The 14,582-nt window shown below is 41.5% G+C and overlaps 1 protein-coding gene across 2 annotated transcripts in view; it reads right to left on the reverse strand.

Annotated features, from left to right (window-relative positions):
* Positions 1-14,582, reverse strand: part of COL4A3 (collagen type IV alpha 3 chain) — a 168,371-nt gene that overhangs the window by 20,332 nt on the left and 133,457 nt on the right. For both annotated transcript variants that reach the window (XM_065930431.1, XM_065930430.1), the window contains 9 exons: positions 12,561-12,659; positions 11,734-11,823; positions 11,265-11,404; positions 8,857-8,983; positions 7,513-7,593; positions 6,807-6,905; positions 5,293-5,340; positions 3,554-3,739; positions 2,754-2,884 (listed from right to left, as the gene is read on the reverse strand). In XM_065930431.1, coding sequence (XP_065786503.1) covers positions 2,754-2,884; positions 3,554-3,739; positions 5,293-5,340; positions 6,807-6,905; positions 7,513-7,593; positions 8,857-8,983; positions 11,265-11,404; positions 11,734-11,823; positions 12,561-12,659 — 1,001 coding nt within the window. The remainder of the gene's footprint in view (positions 1-2,753; positions 2,885-3,553; positions 3,740-5,292; positions 5,341-6,806; positions 6,906-7,512; positions 7,594-8,856; positions 8,984-11,264; positions 11,405-11,733; positions 11,824-12,560; positions 12,660-14,582) is intronic.

Raw genomic sequence — 14,582 nt, forward strand, 5'->3', positions numbered from 1 at the left:
ACAGAGCGAAGTAAGCCAGAAAGATAAAGAACATTACAGCATACTAACACATATATATGGAATTTAGAAAGATGGTAATGATAACCCTATATGCAAAACAGAAAAAGAGACCCAGATGTACAGAACAGATTTTTGGACTCTGTGGGAGAAGGTGAGGGTGGGATGTTTCGAGAGAACAGCATGTATATTATCTATAGTGAAACAGATCACCAGCCCAAGTGGGATGCATGAGACAAGTGCTTGGGCCTGGTGCACTGGGAAGACCCAGAGGAATCGGGTGGAGAGGGAGGTGGGAAGGGGGATTGGGATGGGAAAAAAAAAAAAAAAAGGGAGGAGAGTAAACAGGAGCATGTGATCAAGGATTCTCAGGCTTTTCAAGTCTGGCTTGTTCTCCAGAGGTAAAGGTAACCAGGGAGAAAGGTCTGGTGCCAGGCCCTTCTCTTGGGTGGGGAGGAAGCTGTTTCCTGCAAGGAGAGAGTTGTTAAGGGCAAGGAGTCAGTTTTCATTGAAAAAGACCCTGATGCTGGGAAAGACTGAGGGCAGGAGGAGAAGGGGACAACAGAAGATGAGATGATTGGATGGCATAACTGACTCAATGAACATGAGTTTGAGCAAACTCCGGGAGATAGTGAAGGACAGAGAAACCTGGCATGCTGCAGTTCATAGGGTCACAAAGAGTTGGACATGACTTATTGACTGAATAATAAGAATTATCTTTTGGGTGCAAATACAGAAGCCTACACTACAGATAATTTAAGAGAGACTGCATTTCCAATCTAGACTTTCCACATCCCAGTGTTCTTGGAAGAACTTCCAATGTGATTGTAATATCAGTGTTTGCCACTTTCAAAAAATCATGAAGTACAGGAGAAATACCTAATGCTGGAGATAGGCGAGTATCTCATTTTTTAAAAAGTTTTTAAAAAGTAGATTCTGGAAACCACATACCAAGACAGCTTAACATGTATCCTGGCAACAAACCATGTAAAAGAACCTCATTATCCATCACAAGATAACACAGAACCACTATGACATAACTCTGATTTCATCATTAGTTTCCAGGAATTTGATGTAAATGGAGAAATCTTTTCAAATATGCTGCTGAGAAAAAGCTAGGGAAGGTGGCTATGGTGTTAAGTGAGGTGTTATGATTGAGAGATCTTAATAGGTTGGGAGCATGAGCCTAAAGGAACAAGATGATATCTAAGAAAAATAAATGTGAAAGTTCTGCACTTAAGTCACAGATACACAAATGGACAAGACAAAAAGTAATGGAGGAAACTTATTAGCAGTTCAGGTGGAAAAGGCACAAGGGCTTTTGTTGACCGTAAACTCAACGTGTGATGATAATGTGGTGAGTAGGCAGCCAGACAATCCATGTGGAATTCTGTTTTTATTGTTGCTTAGTAGCTCAGTCATGTCTGACTGTTTGAAACCCCATGGACTGTAGCCCACCAGGCTCCTCTGCCCATGTAATCCCCCAGGCAAGAATACTGGAGTGGGTTGCCATTTCCTTCTCCAGGGGATCTTCCCGAGCCAGGGACCAAACCCACATCTCCTGAATCGGATGGCAGATTCTTTACCACTGAGTCACCTGGGAAGCCCCATGTGGACTTGTAGACTGGATTATAAAACAGAATGTTCAGGATAGTGAGACTTATCTGTCTTCTAGCTACTCTGTGGGGGGTACCGAATTCATATTCCTAGAAGGTATTCATCTCAGGGGCTGCATTCTTAAGGTATTGGCAAACTAGGATATATTCAGAATAGAGGCACATTGATGAAAAGTTAAACTGAAATTGAGGGAAAAACATATTTATTGGGAGAGAAAATACCCAGAAGGAAATGACAGCTATTCATAAATACTGGAAAGTAGGTTGTGGGGGAAAATAGTCATTTAGGGGACGGCAAAGATGATTTTGAAATCCTATTAATAGAGAAAAATTTTGTTGTCATCTAGAGTGATTCCAAGCTTCTACATGAAATTGTTCAGAGTCGAAACAAGATGAGGTCAGGGATGACAAAGAGAAGGGTCCCAAATAGACTGAACTTTCACAGGCCTCTTAGACACCAAATCTGGCAACTCTTAAGGTCCTTGGACTCTTTGAACCTTCCAGACTCTGTCATTTTTTTGGGTTCACTGCATAGAAGCATCACAAGTGGGAAACTTGTGATGCTTCCAGGTACATCTGATCCTGGCAGTCAACTTAGAAGCATTCAGTTCAGTTCCGTCGCTTAGTTGTGTCTGACTCTTTGCAACCCCATGGACTGCAGCACGCCAGGCCTCCGTGTCCATCACCAACTCCCGGAGTTTACTCAAATTCATGTCCATTGAGTTGGTGATGCCATCCAACCATCTCATCCTCTGTCATCCCCTTCTCCCACCTTCAATCTTTCCCAGCATCAGGGTCTTTTCAAATGAGTCAGCTCTTCACATCAGGTGGCCAAAGTTTTGGAGTTTCAGCTTCAGCATCAGTCCTGCCAATGAATATTCAGGACTGATTTCCTTCAGGATGGATTGATTGGATCTCCTTGCTGTCTAAGGAACTCTCAAGAGTCTTCTCCAGCACTGCAGTTCAAAAGCATCAATTCTTTGGCACTCAGCTTTCTGTCTAGTCCAGCTCTCACATCCATACATGACTACTGGAAAAACCAGTAGCTTTGACCAGACGGACCTTTGTTGGCAAGGTAATATCTCTGCTTTTTAATATGCTGTCTAGGTTGGTCAGACATCAAAATAATTTCCCACTTACCGGAGGACCCGGTGGCCCCATGTCTCCTACAGCTCCAGGTGGACCTCTTTGGCCAGGCTCTCCCATCAACCCCTTGTCTCCTTTTATGCCTTCTACAGGACTCCCTGGAGGCCCAGGAGGACCAGGCACGCCTGAATTCATAAAAAGCCTGTCAGTGTTACCACTCAGGGAGCTTAGCAGGTTCTGTTTTTGCCCTTTTGAGTGAAGAACAAACCCTGCACCTTAACGTTACCTGCCACGAGGTGTGAGGCAGGAACTGCTTCTCCTTGATGACGGTTTGTTAGAGCATAATCAGTGCCTAACCCAGTACCTTACACACAGTAGGGGCTTAGTCAGTACTGGTGAATGGATGCTTCTCTCTCTCTAGGGGCTCATGAACTTGATATTTACTCATTTTTCTTTCTTAAAAAAAAATTTTTTTTTAATTTGGACCATTTTTTAAGTCTTTATGGAATTTGTTACAATTCTGCTTCTGTTTTATGTTTTGTTTTTTTGGGCCACAGGCATGTGGGATCTTAGTTTCCCAACAAGGGATCGAACCTGCACCCCCTGCATTGGAAGGCAAAGTCTTAACCAGCACACCACCACCAGGGAAGTGCCAGTATTTACTAATTTTTCAAACAGGTCCCTCTGCTTCGACACCAATAGCCTAATGCACTCCATGTGAGGACAGGTGGGAATGGGAAAACAGAGAAGACCAGAAGGAAAAAGAAGCAAGATGGTCACATGAGTGGGTTGAGAGCTCCTGATGTCAAATGTTATTTTCATTCTTTTACCATAATTAAAAGTAGATTCTCTACCTGGGTTTCCTCTGGAGCCAGGTGGACCTCGATCTCCTTTCTGGCCAGGGATGGTTACACCAGGAAAGCCTGGTGCCCCTTGAGGTCCTGTCATGCCAGCGGGCCCTGGAGGCCCGGCATCTCCCACTGGCCCCTTCCTGCCAGGGAGGCCGGGCAAGCCTGCTGCTCCCCTGTCTCCTTTGGCTCCTGCGAAGAAAAGTGGTAAGTTTCTGTAATGCCCCTGTATTTGATGTTATAGTTTGTGGTTATCCCCAATAACAGAGACACTTTGCTTAAAGGTATTAAGACTCAAAATATAATTTTTTTTAAAGAGCCCAACAAGAGAGATGTACGTCTATGAAGACAGGGTTCAGACTAGACTCAGTTCTGCCTCCAGCTATCTGTTTCTCCTGGTAAAGTCATTTCACTGTTTTTTTATTTTAAAAATAGAGGTAACATCTGACTTAACACTGTTCTTTAAATATCAAATGAGAGAATATGCAGATGAAAAAGCATAGTATAAGCTCTAAAGTGTTCTGTCTGTTATTATCTGGTGAATTTTCATGACAATGACTTTATTTAATCACTGATAATTCAACAGAGCATTAAAAAGCTAAACTTCAGGGCCGGCTTGTGCATTTCAAGTGTTGCCCAGCCAAACCCCAACAAAGGAACGACAAAGTTGCAATTTCTGTTCTGTCCTCTGATTACTTCTCCCCTATAAGATAAACACTAGTCTGGGAGAAATGGTGATGAGAGATTTGAATTTACCAAAGAAGACTCCCCCAGAAGGTCACAACTTAATATATTTAATCTCAGAAAACCTTCAAGAAATTGTGCTTTGACATTCATGAATGGAAAATGTTTTATGAATTGAAAATAATCTCCCCCTCCTTTGTGTTACTCTAGAAATATTCTAGAAATAAAATCTATAACATCATACGGAAAAACCTAAATGAACTTAGCCAATCCAATAGGAAATGGCATGACAATAGGAAAAGATGGAAGGAAGAAGGAAAAGTGAGGATGAGGCTGGTGGCACAGGTAAGGACTTGGGGAATTATATATTGTGAAGAGAATGCTTAAAGTGATGATGAAAATAAAACTGAATATCTAACACTTTGTCTACCATGTTCTTTTTTATGACTGTAATTTATACTTTTAAATGAATTTAGATGATTTCAGCTTTCTGCAAGCTCTGAGATGCTTGAAGGGTCTGGCAATAGTCTGAGGCAAACAAAAAACTTGTATGTTCTTAATGACATGTTCAGTAAATTGCCATGTCTGAGATCCTGAGAGAGTTATGGGAAAGCCCTGAATAAACAGTAGCCTGAGCCACACACTGGCTTCAGGGATTGGAATCAGACCAATGAAGAGAACAAGGTGGCAAAAGATTAGTGTTACTACTGCAGCTCAGAATAGCAGGGAGAGGAAACTCCTTAAGAAGCTGTCAATTCCACCTCCATCTTTTTAGGAGGTGATACATTTAACCATGCTGATAACAAGGAAGGAAATACAGAAGAAGTCTTTTTACTTTCATAGATGGAAATCTGAAAGTTGGATCACAGTGTCCTAGTGTGTTCATTTTGTTGTGATGGTAGTAATGGAACATTTTTACTTGATTGCTAGGAATATAAATATCCTGTGTTACCACTGGGACTTCTTTAATTCAAAATGCTACGTGTATCTGTCAGGGCTATTAAATCAGATTCTGTCCTTGAAGATGTACATCACCAGGTTTGGGAAGAAGAACCACTCACCTTGAGGACCAGGTTTCCCTCTTGGACCTGGAGGTGCTCCCAGCAAGCCTGAAAGAGAAAATGTTTGTATTTCAATATGTTATATATACAGTTAATTTATATCATATAATATATATTATAGAGAAAGGAAATGGCAACCTACTCAAGTATTCTTGCCTAGAGAATCCCATGGACAGAGAAGCCTGGTAAGCTACAGTCCATGGGACTGCAAAGAGTTGAGAGGGTAACAGGCAGGAAGGCTAGGGGTCTGCAAACGGAGGAAATAGGCTGCAAGTGTCAGATGATTTTTTTATCTCTCTTAAGCAGCAGAAGGAAACAAACTACAAGTGTCAGATTTTTTCCCTTCTCTATACAAATTTAAAAGGAGGTTTCTCTTAAAATTCCGTGTTGCCATGATGACACCTTGTTCCACCTTAACTTAAGTTTTCTCAAACCATGAGCTAACCAATGCATTTTTCATATGAAAATGTTTCTTTCAAGCTATGTTAATGAACTATGTATTTACCCTAGACTCTGTCTTTCTTCAAGTCAGTTCTGCTTAAGACTCAGAACCAATAAGGGTTCAACAAACCAGCATGTTTTACTCATACATTGCTCTTCTAATCTATGTTGATGAAACTATATATTTACTTGGAAACCTGCCTTTCTTCAAGATTCATGTCAATCGTTTTATGGCCCCGGATGACTCACCTTGTGCCAATGTTATCTCAAAATGCATATTGTGGGTGAGGGGCCTGGTGCCTATCTCTGAGTTTTGAGACATTCCCTTTCTCTAATTAGCAGCCTGCTGGTAGCTATATAACATCCTGCTAAAGACTAGCAGGGGGGGGGTATTCTTTCTGCCCCCTTCTGATGTCTATGTCAAAAGCTTTCTCTGTCTCTTTCATACTTTAATAAAACTTTATCACACACAAGCTCTGAGCGATCAAGTCTCGTCACTGGCCCCGGATTGAATTCCTCTCCTCCAGAGGCCAAGAATCCCAGTGTCTTTCACAGTTCAGTAACAACCTGTCAGAGTTAAACATGACTGAGTGACACACAATATATATTCATCTTCATTATATATGTATATATTTATATTTATATATGGCTTCCCAGGTGGCACAGTGGTAAAGAATCTGCCTGCCAGTGCAGGAGATACAAGAGATGTGAGTTTGATCCCTGGGTTGGGAAGATCCCCTGGAGTAGAAAGTGGGAACCCATTTCAGTATTCTTACCTGAAAAATCCCATGGACAGAGGAGCATGGTGGACTGCAGTCCATGGGGTTGTAGAGTTGGACATGACTGAGTGGCTAACACACACACATATATATTCCCTAATGTGAAATTGACCTATATATAAAATTTATTCTACTTGGTCAACTTCACTTTGGTAATGAAATTATTGCAACCCAGAACAACTTAAAGGTCATCAGTTCTGTCAGGGAAGAATTCCTAGAATGGTGAAGAATTACAGTGTCACTAATCATTCTATGAAAAGTAAAACTAGTATATCCATGGTGAGCAAGCTGTACCTGTTTCTCCTTTTTCTCCGGCTGGACCAGGAATTCCATCAAGTCCTTGATTACCTCTCTCACCCACTGGGCCAGGAATTCCTGGCAATCCTGGAGGACCTGGAAAAAAAAGCCATTCAAAGAGAGGACTTACTTCCTATCAATGGCCTGATGTGAACCCCAGATGTGTGGAATTCTGTAAAAAGTGTTCATTTTTCAGAACTGTAGTGACATGAAGCTAAATTCACAGTGAAGGCCATGGACTGGTTAGTGCTATCATGAGGATTTTCACTTTGCGTAGGTTGGCTGATCTTTGAATTGGGAGGAAGAGCACACTAAGTTGCTTCAGCCATGTCTGACTTAGAACACCTATGGACTGTAGCCCACCAAGCTCCTCTGTCCATGGGGATTCTCCAGGCAAGAATACTGGAGTGAACTGCCATGCCCACCTCCAGGGGAACTTCCAGACCCAGGGATCGAACCCATGTCTCTTATGTCTCTGGCACTGGCGGGCAGGTTCTTTACCACAAGCACCATCTGGGAAGCCCGATCTTTGATTTACACCTAACCTCACTTTTCTGCACTGTTGTCGGGAACTGGTAACTGGAAGCTACCTTCCAAGGAGCAGTTGTGGGTCAGAGATACAGGTAGGCAGAAAGAGATTCCAACCATATAGAAAACATGCTTCCCTCACAAAAGGGAACTAGACAAAATACAAAAATGGAACCTGGAGGGCCTTTTATTCCTGGAAAGCCAGGGAAGCCTTTGATTCCTTTGGACCCCAAATCACCACCAGGACCAGACTTCCCTGTAAATGAAGAGAGAGGGAAAGGAAAAAAGAAAACCACAAGATGAATGATTCCAACAATGGCTAAGCGTCAGTTGTTACAGTCAATTGTGCTCAAGCTGGTCTTCATGGGTCACTCCTGCTACCAGTCACAGTGGGTTTTGTCCTGGATGTTATTTCCCCAGAGAAGCACAGCAGAGCTGTGTCCACTCATTTTCAAAGGGATGCGTACCCCAGCCAGGTGGACAGCTGAATATCTGATTTATTACTTTAATTGGGATTTAGCAGCAAATCCATTGAACCTTTCCATGTTTGGAAAAAATAGTTTAAATATTGCCTTTAGGTAAGACCTGAAGCTGCAAACCAGTGACTGAGTAGTTGTTTTTGATCAAATGAAGTGAAAACCCAAATAAGCAAATATCAATAAGAAAGCAACCCAATGTTCAAACTGGAAACATGTCAGGAAAAAAAAAAGTCTCAGATCAACAGTGTTACAGGTTAAATTGTGTTGCCCCCAAATGCATCTGCCGAAGTCTTCATCACTTAGTATTTCAAAATATCACTGCATTTGGAGGTAGGTCTTTGTTTATTTATTTATTTTTTGCCTGTGCTGCCCCAGTTATGGGATCTTAGTTCGCCGACCAGGGATTGAACTCTGGCCCCCAGTGGAGTCCTAACCACTGGACCATGAGGGAATTCCCAGGAGGGTATTTAAAGAAGTAATTACGTTAAAAAGAGGTCACCAAGGCAGATGGTGACCCTAATCCAACATGACTGATGTCCTTATAAGAAGAGATTGTGACTCAGACACGCAGAGGAAAGACACCTGGAGGAGGAGGCCGCCTACAAGACAAGGAGAGAGGCCTCAGAAGAAATCAGCTCTGGGACACCTTGATCTCAGACTCTCAGCCTCCAGAACTGAGAAAATGCATTTCTGTTTAAGTCACCCAGTCTGTGTATCTGCTTTGGAAGCCCAAGGAAACGAATACAAATATCCTAAGGACATTGAGCTAACATTTCATGCCTTTAGGTTGAATTCACATGAGGCAGCACTCCCCAGATTTTGTTTACAGGAAGTTTTAAGATTTCAGGTCACCAAACTGGCCTGAAATGAGCTCCTTGCAATTCATTTGCTCTTTCTTAGTGTCTTTGATTTTAAAGATCAAAGGTGAAAGAAGACAACTGTAGTACAAAAGCCTAAACAGCTTTCCATTCACTATTCTAGGAAGCGAGGGTCATACACGTGTCAGGCTTCCAGCATTCAGGTTGCAAAGCCAGGCTCACCTGGGTGGCCAGGGGGTCCGGGACTCCCAGGAAGTCCCTCTGGTCCAGCAGGCCCCGAACGTCCAGGTGCGCCAGGGGGCCCTCTTTCGCCTTTCTTGCCCATGTCACCTGGCAATCCTGGATCTCCCTTAAATTCAGTCAAACACCTTTAAAATTCTCATATAAGCAGAATATGTGATCAGAATTAAGTATAAACTATGTTAGTTTGCATTTATTGACTTATCTAGCAATTCATGGTAAATGTCTGCTGTGAGCCAGCACCTTGAAAACTTGCTGGAAACAGGATGGCTACATAATTTGTGGGGTGCAGTGCAAAATGAAAACGTACCTCTCTTGTGTTTTAAAAATAAACTTTTTTAAAGCAATTCAAGACAGAAATGGCAGAGGATTAAATCAAGCATGAAGTCCTTACCAGCATGGGACCTCTGTCTTATGCCCAGGAAGCCAGGAATATGATTGTATGCATACAGATATGTGATAGATACAATCCCTGCCTTCATGGAAATTTAGAGACCACTGGGAGACAGATATTAATCACAAATGTATATGTTCAAATTGTAATGTTTAAGTCAGGTATAAGAAGCAAACAGAACAAATAGATGTGTGTTCATCAGATACTCTGCATGCAGATAAATAAATGTAAAAAACCCAAAACTTTCCATGGTTTTCTATTCATTAAATCTGTACCTTGCTTTTATGATAAGCCAGAACATATGGATTTGATAGTGACTAACAGAATCTTGATGGTAGCTGATTAAAATACTACTCTGTTACTAAGATTTGCCAGCATGATAAAGTCAGCTTATTTTGTGTACAGTGTACAGTTTTTTAAAAATTTCTTCTGTAGTTACCTATGAAAAATTTAAATCTAAATGAAACTGTTAATTAATTGAATGAATTCAGTCAAATACAATTACTCATTGAGGAAAGAATGGAAAGAATTTCTCCCTGGTTTTCTGAGGATCTAGTTAAAAATAAAGGGCAAAGGGAAATTTGTTTGTACTCCAAGTAATAAAGGGGTACTTTCTTGGGCCTTTGTGGTTTCTAAAAATTTTTCTTTCATGCTGATTTATAGCTGGAGGAAATCTTTAGGAAAGGTGGTATTTTATTGGCTCAAAACAGAATCAGGGAGAAAGTCCCCTAAGTAACAATTTTTATATTCTTTGGAATCACATACTCTTGAAAGTCTGATGAAAAATAACAGACTCCTATAAAAGAAAAACAAACAAACAAAAAACTCTATCTCCAAATGGTTTTCATTCAAATTCAGGATCGATGAAATCGATCTGGATTCAATTTTTCTTTGGATCCAATAGGCTTCCCCAGGGGTCCATGGAATTACAAGTTAAAACCCCCAGCTTGTGGGAATTTCTGTTAGCTACTCTCTCAGTCTTGCTCTGAATCTTAGTGTAGTTGCTATAGACAGAAAGGTTGGAAGAAGATAAACCTAAAGAACAACTGAACCCCACTGAAACCTTTGGTTACTGCATGATGTAACATACAAGGGAGGACTTCAACAGAGCACAAGTGCTGAAAACACTGGGACAAGATAAATAAATTCTCTGTGTAATGCAATGAAAATAAAGTTCTAAAACAATTAAGAAAGATAAACATATCTTAGAATTTGTGTGTGTGTTTTTAAATAATTCTCTAAATTTATTTTATTTTATATCTTTTATTATGTTTAATAAGTGTTTTTTATTATAAAGTTGGGAAATTTATTTTGGTAAGCATGTGTGATTTGAATCCAGAGCAGAGACTGATAAACACTGCCTGGGCAATCTTATACGGGCCTGTGATCACTGACTTCTGCTGGCAGCATACATAAATTGCAGGGCCAGTTATGAGAACTATCTCATGGGTTGAAACTGGAGAAAGTACACTCAGAAGTTGAAACTGTGTGATAGACATCCTCAATTGTGTGTGTGTATGCACTTAGTCACTCAGTTGTGTTCGACTCTTTGTGACCCCAGGACCTATAGCCCACCAGTCTCCTCTGTCCATGGGGATTCTCCAGGCAAGAGAACTGGAGTGGGTTTCCATGCCCTCTTCCAGGGGATCTTCCCAACCCAGGGATCGAACCCAGGTCTCCAGCATTGCAGACGGATTCCTCATAGTCTGAGCCATCAGGGAAGCCCACCAGGAAGCATGCATAAATTACAGGGCCAGTTATGAGAAATATCTCGGGGGTTGAAACTGGACAAAATAAACTCAAAAGTTTAAACTGTGTGATAGACATCCTGAGTTATAGAGAGAGGAAAACAAAACAAAACAAAAAACCCAAACAAATACTTGAAAATACAGTAATGTTTTCAATTTTCCTTGCCCACAATGAATCCAGATGCTTGTTGATATTTAAAAGGACTCATTCTACTACCAAAACGTAAATACTTCCATGGCCTACATACCTTTGGTCCTGCTGGTCCTGGCCTTGCACCTTCTGAGTAACCTGGCTCTCCCTTATCTCCTTGGAGACCATGAATACCTGGGAGGCCTGGACTTCCAGCTAGACCCGGGAATCCCACAGTTCCCTTCATTCCTTTAGTACCTGAAATTAGGAAAGAAATCAGGTAAAATAGGTAAAGGCAGAGATCTTGAAGGATTCTACTTCTGACCTTTGCTCAAACCATCTTTCTGCCATGAAGTTGGTTTCTCAGAAGCTCTCATGTGTCAAGTAGCCTCAATGGATGATTTTCTGCACAGTGTAAATATTTATTTCATTCTCATGTTCTTGCTGCATACAGTACCTTTGTCTAAAAGCATATCTAGTTGTACACCAACTTTCTACCAAGTGGAAAACCAAAGTGACAACACAGAATATGTAGAATCAGAACTCATCAGGAGGTGGTAGGCTCACAATAGGACCTTACGTGTTACCTGGTACTCCTATGTTTCCCATGCTTCCTGGGATGCCACGTGGTCCTGGCTCACCGGGATTCCCAATGCTGCCCGGCTCTCCTCTGGGACCTTGAGAACAAATAAATAGTCATATGCTCTGTGTAGTTTCTGGACACAGTAGATGCTGAATAAACATTTGTTGCTTGCACAAATGAATGCACCCAGAGCAACCAGACCAGCTGGTTTAGGTACTTGTTTAGCTGCCTTTATGCCTTCAAATAGGGAAGGGACTGGCAATTCAGAAAATGTACAATTAGAGAAAATTATATTTTGGTCAGCAGGCCTGGAGTTCAAACATCAAAATCATCCTAGGACCAAGGCCAGCAGGAAAGAAGGGGCTACTGTGACAATACTAGACAATAATAGATTTCCAAATACAACAAGGAAATTTTATAACCATGTAATATATTTCATCAGTGATGTCACGGGGAATAGGGGACAAATTTATTTATTTAAAAAGTGACTTTGCAAACTGAATAACTTGTTTAAAGTAGAAAGAGGCCTCTAAAGCGTTTTCTTACTTTCTTCCAGGATATATGATATTGTAATAAATGATAGCTTGCAATATATACCAGCAATTTCAAATTAACATTTTGAATGCAAAATAGAACTTCATGTAGGTTAATATTTTTAGTTAATGCAGGCTGACCACAATTTGGTTAAATTATAAGAAGCAGATTTCTGTTGGAACACTGTTGGGGCAGAATTCATATTCTAGAAACACACTTTTGTTACATTTAGGTCTAGGAAAACGTGACACCTGATATTTCTATTAGGGAATATTTCTATTAGGGAATCAGTCATACCTGGTGGTCCTGCTGGCCCAGGAAGCCCTGGGAGTCCTTTTATACCCGGTAACCCTGGATTGCCTCTGTTTCCTTTCTCACCAGGCTTTCCTGCAAGTCCTAAAGTTAAAAACCATGTATTAAACATACAGGTTAGAATTCTATCAGACTTTTCCACATCCTGATTAAAACTTATGAGCTAAAAAAAAATTTATGAGCTATTATTATAACATACATAGAATATTTGTTAAGAGCATGGGCAGATTTGGGCTTATATTTCATTTAAAAAGAGGATTAAATGAGATAACACATAAAAAACATTAGGACAGTTCCTGGCATGAGTTAGGTCACGTTCTCAAAGAACACCAGCAATTATCATAATGTTTACACTTTAAACCAACATTTTAGGAATTAGTGGCCTAAATACAGCTCTTTTCTTTTTTTAAAAAAATATTTATTTATTATAAATATTTTTAAAATATGTATTTATTATATTTATTTATAATTATAAATATATATTATATTTATAGAATTTATTATAAATTAAAAAAATATTTATTTATTATATTTGTTGAGTCTGAGCTGTGGCATGTGAGATCTTCCTTGTGTCATGGGGGATCTTTCATTACGGCACACAGATTCTCTATTTGTGGTGCAAGGGCTCAGTAGTTGTAGCACACAGGCTGAGTTGCTCAGTGGCATGTGGGATCTTAGCTCTCTGACCAGGGATCGAACCCATGTCCTTTGCATTGTAAGGCAGATTCTTAACCACTGGACCGTCAGGGAAGTACCTCTTTTTTTTTTAATTAATGACAGAGGATCATCTAATACACTATTCTTATTTGGACTACTGCATTCTTAATCCATCTATTACAACTATAATTTATCAAGTAGCTGGTTTATGGAAGACATTATTTTCTTTTAGTTATCTGATTTAACCTTCAGGCAATCTCAATGAATTCTTGAGCCTTTCCAGATTGGGTGGAGAGATGAGAAAACTGAGACCCCTTAAGAAGTCAATGGCAGGAGCCAAGATGGCGGAAGAATAGGATGGGGAGACCACTTTCTCCCCTACAAATTCATCGAAAGAACAATTGAACGCTGAGCAAATTTCACAAAACAACTTCTGATCGCTAGCAGAGGACATCAGGCCTCCAGAAAAGCAACCCATTGTCTTCGAAAGGAGGTAGGACAAAATATAAAAGATAAAAAGAGAGACAAAAGAGCTAGGGACGGAGACCCGTCCCGGGAAGGGAGTCTTAATAGAGGAAGTTTTCAAACACCAGGAAACCCTCGCACTGGTGGGTCTGGGGGAAGTTTTTGAATCACGGAGGGCAACCTAACTGTAAGGAAAAATTAAATAAGGCCCACAGATTACGTGCCTAAAAGCAACTCCCAGCAGGAAATACCCCAGATGCCCGCATCCGCCACCAGCAAGTGGGGGTGGAACGGAGAGGAGCGGGCGGCATTGCTTAGGGTAAGGACCGGGCCCGAAGGCCCTGAGAGCAATCGGAGGGAGCTTTTTTAAACTGTGGGATAGCAAGAGAGAAAACTAACCAGCCCCAACACACTGCCGGCCGTTCGTAAAACAAAGGAACTGAGAAACTCCAGAGAAGAGCTAGCTTGCGGCAGATCGGCCCATCCCCGCCGGAGGTAGGAGGCAGGGGGGAGGGGAAAGGGGCAAACTCGGCCCCAGAGACGGCATCCCCTCCCACACTGCAAATAGGCCTCCAGTTTCTATACAGAGACTTCCTGAGATTCTGGATGGTCGACATCTGCTGGGAGGGTCGCGCCTAGAGGCCAGCTCCTGAGAACAAACACAAGCCGCTGACATCCAGCGCACACAGAAACTGAGGCTGGGGCCGCAGAGGGGAGAATGCGCACGTCAAGTTCCTGGCTGCCTGAGTCGCTCAGGCCGGGGAAGGCACAAAATGCAGGCGCAACCGAGTCCGCGCTTTTGTGGAGTACCCGAAAACTGGAACTGCACGCAATGCGGGCATGCTCCCTATAGAGCAGCCGGGAGCCTGAGCAGCATAGACGGGG

This window comes from Muntiacus reevesi, chromosome 3, assembly GCF_963930625.1.
Source record: "Muntiacus reevesi chromosome 3, mMunRee1.1, whole genome shotgun sequence".
In the NCBI taxonomy this organism is placed as follows: Eukaryota; Metazoa; Chordata; class Mammalia; order Artiodactyla; family Cervidae; genus Muntiacus; species Muntiacus reevesi.